Raw genomic sequence first — 12,154 nt, 5'->3', positions numbered from 1 at the left:
TTTATTCATCCCTCTTCTTGCCCCTCACTCAGCCCCTGCAACCTCTGATCTTCTTGCCGTCTCTATGGTTTTACCTTCTTCAGAATGTTGTATGGTTGAAATCGTACAGTTTATAGCCTTTTCAGACTGGTTTTTTTCATTTAGTAATACGCATTTAAATTTCCTCCATGTCCTTTCACAGATTGACAGCTTGTTTCTTCCTAGTCCTAAACAACAGTCCCTTGTCTGAATGTTTCACAATTTACTCACCCATTCACCTACTGAGGAACATCTTGGTTGCTCTCAAGTTACAGCAATTATGAATAAAGCTGCTATCTACATCTCTGGGCAGCTTTTTATGTGAACGTACCACTTTCAACATCTCTGGGTAGATAGCAAGGAGCATGACCGCTGGATCATATGGTAAGAGAATATTAAGTTGTTTAAGAAACTGCCAAACTGTCTTCCAAAGTGACTGTACCACTTTGTATTTCCACTGGCAACGAGTGAGCATTCCTTTTGTCCACATCCTCACCAGCATTTGGTGTTGTCAGGGTTCTGGATTTTGGCCATTTTAATAGGTGCGCAGTGGTATACTTCACTGTTAATTTGCATTTCCCTGATGACATAGGATATATAACATGTTTTCTTTAAAAAAAACTTTTTTAATGTTTATTCATTTTTGAGAGACAGAGTGCGAGTGGGGGAGAGTAGAGAAAGAGGGAGACACAGAATCTGAAGCAGGCTCCAGGCTCTGAGCTGTCAGCACAGAGCCCGACACGGGGATCAAACTCATGAACCGTGAGATCATGACCTGAGACGAAGTTGGACGCTCAAACGACTGAGCCACCCAGGAGTCCCTATTTTTTTTCTTTAATTTACTTATTTATTCTTGGGAGAGAGAGAGCACATGTGCCCGTGACCGGGGGGAGAGGCAGAGAGAATCCTAAGCAGGCTCTACGTGGTCAGAACCGTGAGATCGTGAGAACTGTGACACCATGACCTGAGCCTATCAAGAGTCGGAGACTTAACCGACTGAGCCACCCAGGCGCCCCTAGAACATGTTTTCATTGTAAACTTACTTGACGTTTGTACATATTTGGTGAGATGTCTGTTAGGTCTTTGGTCCATCTTTATATCAGGTTACCTATTTTCTTACTGTTGACTTGTAACAGTTATTTATATTTTTTGAATAATAGTCCTTTACCAGATGTTATCTTTTATAAATATTTTCTCCTCAAATCTGTTGCTTGTCTTCTCATTCCTTTGACACTGTCTTTCACTGAGCAGGTTCTCATTTTTATAAAGTCCAGCTTATTAATCCTTTCTTTCATGGATCACACCTTTGGTGTTGTATTTAAAAAGTCATTGCCACACCCAAGATCATCTGGGTTTTCTCATACATTATCTCCTAGGAGTTTCACAGTTTTACAATTACATTTGGGCCGGATGTCATGTTTAATTTTTGGCAATTAATTGAGAAATGCATTCCTGCCAAAAATTTATGAACCCCATACACCCAGTGTCACAGTGTGAGTGATTTTAGAATGTGGAATACTTATGCTGACTGTTGAAGTGCTTGGCATGGAACATTACAAGTTGCATACTGACATCATAAGAACCATGCTGACTGACTAAAAGCACCAAAATCAAAGTGAAAGGGAATGAGTTTTAAAAATAATGTTTTGTTCTTCTGCTTAGAGGGAATCTGGAAGATACAGAAAATGATCCCCTATAGTCCCATTACCTGAATATAACAAACGATAACATTTGCAATATTTTCTTTCATTCTTTCCATGCACACACACACTCATATATAAAATAAAAACTCACTGGCACCATTCTGTATGTAGTTTTAAATCTTCGGAATTCTTTCCACACATAACACTGAAAATATTTTTCCATCCTCTTCAAAAGTGTAATTTTTAATGCCTGCATAGTATCTAGTATGTATGTGCCAACATTTACTTCAAAACATTTTCCAAATTTTCCCACTGCAGACAACACTTAAATTACTCCATATGCAAATCTCTATCTCACTGTCGTCTTGGGAAAATTTCCCAGGGCTGAGTTAAAGGTCAAATCTTAAGCCTCTTGATGCACGCTGACAAAATGCCTTTCGGTGCAGTAGCTCAATCTTGATACCCCTACCAGCAGCATAGGAAACACCTTCCTCAAATTGCTGTCACTTGGACAAATAAAAACTACATTTGAGTTTCATTTTTCTTTCCTTTCTTTTTTTTTTTTAAGTAGGCTTCACACCTGGTGCAGAGCCCAACATGGAGCCTGAACTCATGACCCTGAGATCAAAACCCAAGGTGAGATCAAGAGTTGGATGGACACTTAACTGAACCACCCAGGCGCCCCCAAAATACATGAGTTTCTTTGATTATCCTCGGCTAAACACCACTTTCATACGCTTATTACCTGTTTGTATTTCTTTTGTGAACCACTTATTCATGTCTTTGTTCATTATTCTATGAAATGTTTACTACTTTCCTTAAGACTATTATAAAGGTACTACAATAACATTGAGTATCAACCTTTTTTCTGCCCACGTACAAATATTTTCTCCACGTCAGTATATTTTGATTTTTTGATACTTTGAGACATGCAAAAATTAACAATTTCTATGCAAACTTAGAGCTTTTCCTTTGATTCTTCCACTGTTTTTCTGCTTACAGAGAAAGCATTTTCTAGATGAAATTCAAAATCTCAAAGCTTACTAAAAAACTGAAAATCAGAACAGAAATTTTCACCCTATACGGTTTGTCTTAAAGCATTTTCATGATCTTTGAGAGAAGATGCCATCCATGGGGAACAAAGCTAACATTTAATGGGTAGCAATCATGTTTCAGATTCTGTTCTAGGCCTTCTCTACTTTTAATTCTCATTTTGCAATCTCAATTTTACAGATGAGGAAACTAAACACATCAGAGAGGTTAAACACTGGTCTATCAGAAAGGAAGTCAGAGGTACTTTTAAGGAGAGAGTATCCAATTAGACTTATCCACCCCAAATGAGTTACCTCTTCGTCGATTTTATCTTCTAAGGCATCAATATGACGTTCTTTAAGAAATCGCTGTGTTTTTTCCAATTGGTATTTCACTAATTCCTCTATGGCATCTTTTTCTTCCTTGTCCACAAATTCTTGTACTGCTTCGCCCATTCCCCTTTCGGTTAGAAGTGAGAGCTGCACATTCTATAAAAGAGGTACAAACCACTGCCACTGGATGCAGAAATCAGGATCTATTCCTTACCAAATAATTCTATACGAGCAAGAAAAATTATAGTCTAATGTTACCAGGGGAAAAAGACAAAAAAGTTATCTAGTTATTGAAGGGAAAACAAAACAAAACAATGGGCAGTAATTAAGCCTACTAACAAATATTCAGGGCTAGAAAAAGCCAAGTAAAAACCAGATACAGGAGTAGTGTAAAAGACAGGAAGAAATGCAGAGGCCCTAGTGGTTGGGATAAATGGTCCTGAAATGGTAGCCAATGACTAAGAGACTAGGTTAACCAGTGCAGCAGGCAGAATGATGGCCCCTACACATGTCCACATCCTAATCTCTGGGACCTGTGAGTACATTATAAGGCAAAGGATAATTGAGCTTACAGATTACTAATCAGCTGGCCGTACAATTGGGAGGTTACAGGGACTATGCAAGTGGGCCCAGTGTAATCACAACAGGGGGTGAGAGGGAGATCGAACTGGCAGGAAATGGCCAGGGAAATAGAACATTGCTGGCTTTGGAGGTGGAAGAAGCAGGATGTGAACCAACAAATGTGGACACCTTTAGAAGTTGGAGAAGATAAGGAAATGGAGTCTCCCCTAGAGTCTCCAAAAAGGAACACACAACCCCACTAATACCTCGGTTTTAGGCCAGTGAGACTGGTGTCAGATTTTTGACCTACAGAACTCTAAGACAATAAATCTGTGTTAATTTAAATTATTAAGTTTGTGGAGACTTGTTTCAACAGCAATAGGAAACGAATACAGCCAGATCTTAAAGTGACATATACTCATGCCAACCAAAAAGTAGCTGCACCGTCCCGTGGCTATATTCCTCGAGTTCTGAAACTACATCCAGATGCGAGAAAAGTAAATCCTGGATTCAGAAACATTCGGTAGAGAAAAGAAGGAAGAACAGAACAACATCAACAACAATAGCCACAATAATAATACCATCAAGCACTGATTTTTCTTAATGTAGAGTAACTATAAATGAGTATAATTCATTCTTACCCTACTTACTTCATAGAGACCTTGTGAGGATCCTCTACGTTTACTTATTTATTTATTTTTGAGTGTTTATTGTTTAGGGAGAGTGAGAGAGAGCGTGTGCAAGGGAGGGGCAGACAGAGAGGGAGACAGAGTATCAAGCAGTATCTCTGCTGGCAGCACAGAGCCCAATGCAGGGCTCGAACTCACAAACCACCGTGAGATCATGACCTGAGCCGAAATCAGTAGTTGGATGCTTAACCGAATGAGCCAACCAGGCGCCCCTCGTTTCAAGTATCAACTATACATGACCCAAATTCAAGTCTGCTATCATAAGACAGCCATTATTCAAAATGTAGACTGTAATTAAGAAATTACCTTTTCTGCAGTTTGAAAATACTGTTTTACAAGGTCTTCTACTCTTAGAGTTGTGCCTTCTGAAGGTTTTGTGATTAACTTCCCAAAGTTGATTTCTTCTCCTAGAAAAAAGAAGTCCGTGGAAAAACAGTAGCTTCCATTACAGTGTTAAAGTACCCAAACTTATGGCAAGTCTGGCTCAGTGGAGGCGGAATGGCCAAACCGTATCAACAATCAGCTCGGGCATTCTGAGGCAAAAACATGGCATTTCTACTGACAGCTGTAGTCTCCTCCTCAAAGCTTGTATTTTTCCACATCTCCAAGTACTACGTCTCCTACAGCACAGGGTGGTCTTCAGACCTCTGGAGATCTCCAAAACGACTTCAAGGGATGTTCAGGGACAAAACTACTTTCATAACACCGAGATGTTATTTACCTTTCCCACTATACTGACAATTACAAAAGCAATTTTGGATAAAATCGCCAGTTCCTCATTACAAACCAAGGCAGCGGCTTGGAACTCTGCAACAGTCACCACCACATACGCACAGCTCAAAACAAAACAAAAAGACAGCCAGTTTCACTCATGAATGTCTTAGATGAAACTATAAAAATTACTGATTTAATTAAATCTCAGCCCTGAGGTATATGTGCCTTTTTAATAGTCTGTGAGACAAATGGGATGTATGCTTACAGCACTTTTGCTGCTGTCTGAAGCAGGATAGTTGTCGCAAAAACAGCAGGTGAAGAATAAAAAGAGTATTGGGTAGGAAGCCAAGAAGCATAGGGTCCAGTATCTACTCTGCTGGTAACTCTTGTCAGGGAAACAAATATTAGCTGTCTGACATACTGGCCCTGGCCATGAAAACCCAATGATAAGACAGGATCCCTGCCTGTGAGAACAAATGATTAAAATTAAGGTGGGAAGTGCCACATGAGGGAAGAACAGAGAATACGACACACAGGAAAGAAATGAATTAATCTTCTCAGAGAAGGTTGAAAATAACGTGCAAATATCAAATGCAGCTATATCATTTGAATCAAGACCTCCAGAATGAGTAAGATTCACAAGGCAAAACAGGAAAAAGAAAAAAATTTGATGCAGAGGGAAAAATACGTGCAATGGCCCAGAGGGTAAAGAGGCACAAAGTTCAGTGTGCCTCTTGCAAAGTACTGGAGACAAGTAAACAGAAATCGTTTCTAAATTTCAAGACAGAATTAACATCATGACTTCCTAAGTATGAAGTCATGCCAGACACTGTGTTAAGACCGTTTACATGCAGTGTGTCTTCTAATCCTTAACCACAGTTCTGTGAGGCAGGCTCACGTACTATCCTGATTTCACAAACAAGAAAATCAACCATCAGATAGGTTATGTACTTTTGTACAATGTCACACACGTAGTTAAGAAGCAGAGCTGACCAAAATAACAAGAAATGCTTTCAATAAAACAAAAACGTTATTGTTTTTTTAAGTTTATTATTTATTTTGGGGGGGGGAGAGAGAGACAGGGGGAGAGAGAGACAGAGAGAGAGAGAGAGAGAGAGAGAGAAGAATGCCAAGCAGGCTCTACACTGTCAGCATAGACCACCATGCAGGGCTCGAACTCACGAATCGACAGAACATGACCTGAGCCGAAATCGAGAGCTGGATGCTTAACTGACTGAGGCACCAAAGTGCCCCTTCTGTTTTGCAATTTATGTTTAAACCAAAAAGGAATCATTAGAATAAAACTGACTATGGATGAAACTCAAGTAACAACATACTATTTCTATATTCTGTATTATTATGATCTCAAGGGACTGATGAGGATGGACAATTAAAGAAAACCATGATCAATAAACAACTAGTTAAAATTCATAGCATAAGAAAGTAATTATCTGACACAGATTTTTCCCTAAAACAGTGTTTTATGAGTTCCACTTAAATACCTGAACGAGGGGTACTTGGCTGGCTTATTCGGTTAAACATCTAACTCTCGATTTTGGCTCAGGTCATGATCTCATGGTTCATGAGTTTGAGCCCAAAGTCTGGCTACATTGTGGGGCTATGTGCTAACAGCACAGAGCCTGCTTGGGATTCTCTCTCTCTGCCCCTTCCTCCGCTTGTGTGTGTGGACTCTCTCTCTCCCCCTCTCTCTCAAAATAAATAAATATCTGAACCAATGTTTCAGGTTGAATTAATAGCATGGAAAATTTGGTCACAATTTGACATTGAAAACAGAAGCTCCATTAAAGCTCGGTTAATAAAAACCTAAACAGCTTACCTATAAAAAAAAAGATCATATTTTTCTATAAAAATTCTCTGACTCAATAGCTTTAAGAAGAACCTCTATATTTAACATGATCAGTGTTTCTAATGAAGAAGCACTATTTCAGTTGGATGGCCTTTTTTATAAATACATTTAAAATAAGAACAATTAGGGGCACCTGGGTAGCTTTGTTAGTTAAGCATCCGACTCTTGGTTTTGGCTCAGGTCATGATCTCACAGGGTTCGTGAGATCAAGCCTCAAGACAGGCAGCATGGAGCCTGCTTGGGATTCTCCCCCGCCCCGCCCCCCCCCCCCCCCCCCCCCCCGCCACCCCTCCCATGTTCGCACATGTGCTCGCTCTCTCTCAAAATAAATAAAACGTTTAAAAAAATGCAATTAGTTTTTATGAAATTTAATTGGAACTTAATTATGTGGTCATCAGAGACATCAAACACCTCTTATTCCAAGACTCGAGTTGTCCTAAATCCTGTATACTCAAAAGTTGAAATACTTGCGTAAAATGAGTATATTCTCTAAACATTAACAATGTATAGTCAATAATGTATACTTTGAGCAATAAATCTCTAAAGTCTGTGTGTACTGTTAGCACTATATTCACAAACTATGTCTGCAGAGAAAATGTCCCTTTCTTTATTAATATCCACAGGTTTAAAAATGATGGCTATCTAATGTTTAGAAGACGAGATTTAATTATTCCAGTATCAGCTTGCCCAAGATATGAGAAATAATCACAAAAACATTTCCATTAGTTTATATTTCTTTTACTAAAACCTGATTTTTACACATCCTATAAAAAGCATTTTTTTAATCTGTAAAGGTAACTGGCTTACCTGTGTTTTCCTTTTGTTCTCTGTGCCTGAAAAAATGGATAACATCTTTTGGGTTAGCTACCCGATCCACAAATTTCTGGCTAAAGCGAAGAACACTGAAAGGTTCAAAACCTCCACTATAGTCCACCTGGAAATACAAAGCAAGCTATGAAGGCCTGGAAACAGTTTACCAATTCCATTATTTATGTTGCTGCTTTTAAGATAGTAAGTTAACGTTCTATAATTCATGTTAAAAGATCATGATGGTGTTACACCTTTTATTCTACTGAGGAAATAAAGCTTCAAAGGTTTCTAAGCTTACACAAGACACTTTGCTTGACGGAATCAAGATACAGCAAGAATTCCCACAAGATCTGAAGGAGTTACTCTCCCCAGGATAACACTGAGAGCCTGGGCACCAGGAGTACCATCTGGAAAGAAGGGGAAGTTTCTAAACAGGAATATTTAATTTTTTTTTTTTTAACGTTTATTTATTTTTGAGACAGAGAGAGACAGAGCATGAACGGGGGAGGGGCAGAGAGAGGGACACAGAATCTGAAACAGGCTCCAGGCTCTGACCTATCAGCACAGAGCCTGACACAGAGCTCAAACTCACGGACTGCGAGATCATGAACTGAGCCGAAGTCGGCTGCTTAACCGACTGAGCCACCCAGGCGCCCCTAAACAGGAGTATTTAAACTTTCAAAACAGAAAGAAAATTCTCCACTGAAATAAAAGGCTGGCCCTAGATGCATTAGTGAATTGCTATCATCTCAGGGATATACTCTCACACTGAGGAATAAATGCCGGGAAGATCCATGCAGAAACAGAATCAAATGTGTTAGCTTTGAGAAATGATTACCTTTAAAACACAGTATCTGTTTACAACAGTCACTCTCCAGGCAGGCTCTAAGTTAACAAGTTTATGGTCATACTTTCACAAAGAGAAATACATACATCTTTTTCCAAGAGAAATAATCATTTCCCTAAACTAGCTGTTCTAAAAATAGGCTCTGGGAACCAACATTGTGCTGCAAGGCTGGCCTATCCAAACTATTCCCTAACCTCCACCCAATTTATACTCTTCATCACTCTTAGCACTAGCTGGCATTCTGTTCATTTATTTGCTACCTATTTTTTATGTCTCTCCTCATACCTCCATCTCCCATAAGCCCCATAAATTAAAAACCTCTTCTATTTTACCATCACTGTGTCCTTCAGCATGCAGAACAGAATGTACTTCCAGTGTTTGTTCACTTAGTCATAAAATTAACATGGGTCCCCTAGTTGATATAACATACTTTGGAATATTACATACATAAAAATATTTGTTATTTTGTTTCATGAATTTACTGCGTTTAGGAAAAGGAATGCCAACTTTCTATTTAAGTCTGGCTGGTTCTAATGGTATCAGCAAACATAGATGAGAAACATGCGATCTTCTGACCTGACGAAGAGAACGATGTGGTTCTCCCAAAGCAACTATGTATTATATCACTACCACGTCCATGTTATATAGCAGAAAATGCTAAATGCTCATGCTACAGGGTCGCCCCAAAATTCTTCACACACTTTCTCAATTATACTCCAGCTTAACCTGATTTGTAATCTTCTGCTCTGAAGAGCCACAAAACTTGTTCACTAAGCAAACTTTATTGAGGGGTCCACAGTGTGCTAGGTACTCTGCTAAGGGCCTATTTTTATATCACCATAAAAAAGCATAATCTTGGTTGTCAAGAAATTCACAAGCTGACTGGCAAGACAAACATGTAGATAACTGCCAGCAGAATGTGAACGGTACTAGAACAAGTACGTACAAAGCAGACCGAAGACACAAAGGAAGAAGCATTGCTTCTGAAGGGAGGTCAAGAAAGGCTCCTAGAAGAGGGGAAACTTTAAGTGGATGTTGAAAGAAATGCTATGGAAGGAGAGCAGCACACTCCACACAGCAGGATCAGCAGGGACAAACGTATGAAAGAGGAAAATAAACTCTACTGGACCCAGGGAACGGCAACTTTTAACCTAATATGGCTGGAGCTTAGAAGGTTCTGGCAGAAAAGGGAGGAAGAAGCCAAAGAGTCTGGTTTTGACCAGGTCATATAAACCCTTCAATGCCATGCAAGAGTGTAGACTTCTTCCTGTTAGCACTAGGGGACCATTAAGTCCCTTTCAGCAGGAAAGACATGCAAGACTGTGTTTTACAAGGATGATTTTGGCATTAGTGTGAATAGACTAGAGGTGGAGAGAGGGGGAAAACTAATGGCAGAGTCAGGTAGGAGGCTGCAGTTACAGGCCAGATAAGAGAGGATGAAGGCTCGATCTCAGCAATGACAATGGAATAGAAGGCACCAGATTACTTCCTGTGCAAAGGTCAATATGTAATTCATTTAAATTTTGCGAATCTATGAGGTACAAACCTAGGTCATATACTGGTTTGAACCCATACATGCCTGAACCCAGGCATTCTGGCTTCGACTGTTCTCTCTTTACCTTCACACTCTACATCCCAGAGTTTCTCAAATTTTAACGTGCATACAAATCTCTTGGTGATCTTATTAAAACGCAATTCAGCGGCACCTGGCTGGATCAGTTGGCAAAACATGCGACCCTTGATCTTGGGGTCATGAGTTCGAGCCCCACACTGGGGGTAGAGATTCACATAAAAAAATAAAATCTTTAAAAAATGCAATTCAGGGGGCGCCTGGGTGGCGCAGTCGGTTAAGCGTCCGACTTCAGCCAGGTCACGATCTCGCGGTCCGTGAGTTCGAGCCCCGCATCAGGCTCTGGGCTGATGGCTCAGAGCCTGGAGCCTGTTTCCGATTCTGTGTCTCCCTCTCTCTCTGCCCCTCCCCCATTCATGCTCTGTCTCTCTCTGTCGCAAAAATAAATAAACGTTGAAAAAAAAAAAATTAAAAAAAAAAATGCAATTCAGTGGGTCTGATGTAAGGCTTGAGATTCTGCATTTTTAAGAATTTCCCAGGTGATGTAGTGCTGCTGTTGTGATTATTCCTTGAGTACCTGGGTTTAGGGGGGCTCACGGACCTCAACAAGGAGGTTTAAGCTAGAGGTAAAGATTTGGGAATCATCACTCCATAGGTGGTCATTAAAGCCACATGCCTAGGCTGAAATGGAAGCTCAGAGAGAGGATGGGTCAAACATAACTCGGAGAGAATGCCACAGTGATTCAGTCAGATGAAAACAATCTACTGGCTTTGACAACTGAAGGTCATCTTTCCCACCTGAGATGGTGGGGTGAGAGCCTTGCTTACAGTGGACTGGGGAACAGAATGTTAGATGCACAGTAAGAGCTATGTATTTGGAGGGGTTTGGAAGAAAATAAAGACAGGCAGAGCTAGCTGAAGGGAAAGGCACAGGGACAGAAAAAAAAAAAAGAGTTGTTACTTTGTTTATATGATAGAAAACGGCAGTAGCTTTACAGGCATAGGAAGCATTTCAATTTCTTAGAATTGTTTAATCCTTTCAAATACTTATTCTTTCATCGTATTTATCAAGCACTTGCTGTATGCCAGAACTGTTTGGAGATCTTTGGACACATGAGGTAACAAAATCCACAAAGTTGCACGCTTTCATGGAGCTTACAGCTTTGTAGCTGAGGGCTGAGGACACGTTAATAATCAAAATAATTACACTGTATACAGTAGGTTAGGAGGATGTATTGTGGTAAACAAAGGACAAGGAGACCAGAGTAAGGGAAATCAGGAGTGCTGGTGAGAAGGTATGGGGGTGCCATCTCATTTGGGGGGGCCTCACTGAGCAGACGTAGAGAAGGGTAGTATGTTAGAGTAGGGGACAGCAGGGAGGCCGCGGTGTCTGGGATGGAGGATAAAGAGGGAGATAGTAGAAGATAAAGGCAGAGATCTCAGCCAACCTATTAAATAGAACAGATTATTTAGAAAAGGAAACAAGTATCAAACCTATCAGAATCAAACTATGATTAAATCAAATCCTGGTACCTTTATTATTTCTGGTGCAAGCTGGTGATTGCTATTATTATACATATCCTTCTTACTAATTAAAATAAAGTTTAATTTATCTAAGTAGGACTTACTCGAAGTCGTATGAGAGGCTTCTCTGGCTGTCGAGAGTTTCCCAGACGTTCTCGCTCAGCATTTTCAAGCATTTCTTTAATCTCAAAATAAAAATACAGTCATGACTTGGGGCAAAGGGACTACTGGCATCTAGCAGGTCGAGGTCAGAGATATTGCTGAAATCCCTACAGTGCAACCTCCCACAACAGAGAATTACTCAGTCTAAGATGTCTCGGCTGACAGACCTGACGTAGGCCTGACCAATCAATCTGTCTTCCACCTCCCAGGGACACATCCACGACCCGAGTCCAACAGAACCACTGGGAAAACCAGGCTCTTTCGGCTGTAGGGACACTGTGAGTCTGTGGGCCACCGCATGGACACGCCCACCTCTTCAGAGTGAAGCGTAAGACAGCTACCTACAGAGGGGGTGTCGTGGGACCAAACACGGAAGCAGACAGAA

At 40.4% G+C, this 12,154-nt stretch overlaps 1 protein-coding gene across 4 annotated transcripts in view; it reads right to left on the bottom strand.

Annotated features, from left to right (window-relative positions):
• MRE11 (MRE11 homolog, double strand break repair nuclease) overlaps window positions 1-12,154 on the bottom strand; it is a 75,563-nt gene that overhangs the window by 36,002 nt on the left and 27,407 nt on the right. For 3 of the 4 annotated variants that reach the window (XM_047071016.1, XM_047071015.1, XM_047071018.1), the window contains 4 exons: window positions 11,712-11,792; window positions 7,664-7,790; window positions 4,582-4,682; window positions 3,008-3,181 (listed from right to left, as the gene is read on the bottom strand). In XM_047071016.1, coding sequence (XP_046926972.1) covers window positions 3,008-3,181; window positions 4,582-4,682; window positions 7,664-7,790; window positions 11,712-11,792 — 483 coding nt within the window. The remainder of the gene's footprint in view (window positions 1-3,007; window positions 3,182-4,581; window positions 4,683-7,663; window positions 7,791-11,711; window positions 11,793-12,154) is intronic. The other variant, XM_047071017.1, reaches the window with a different exon arrangement.

Source organism: Lynx rufus, unplaced genomic scaffold (genome assembly GCF_022079265.1).
Source record: "Lynx rufus isolate CCGP_SWC_20201006 ecotype Redwood Valley unplaced genomic scaffold, mLynRuf1.p SCAF_9, whole genome shotgun sequence".
Taxonomy (NCBI): domain Eukaryota; kingdom Metazoa; phylum Chordata; class Mammalia; order Carnivora; family Felidae; genus Lynx; species Lynx rufus.
Note: the sequence above shows the minus strand (reverse complement) of the source record. Positions and strands in the feature narration are given on the sequence as shown.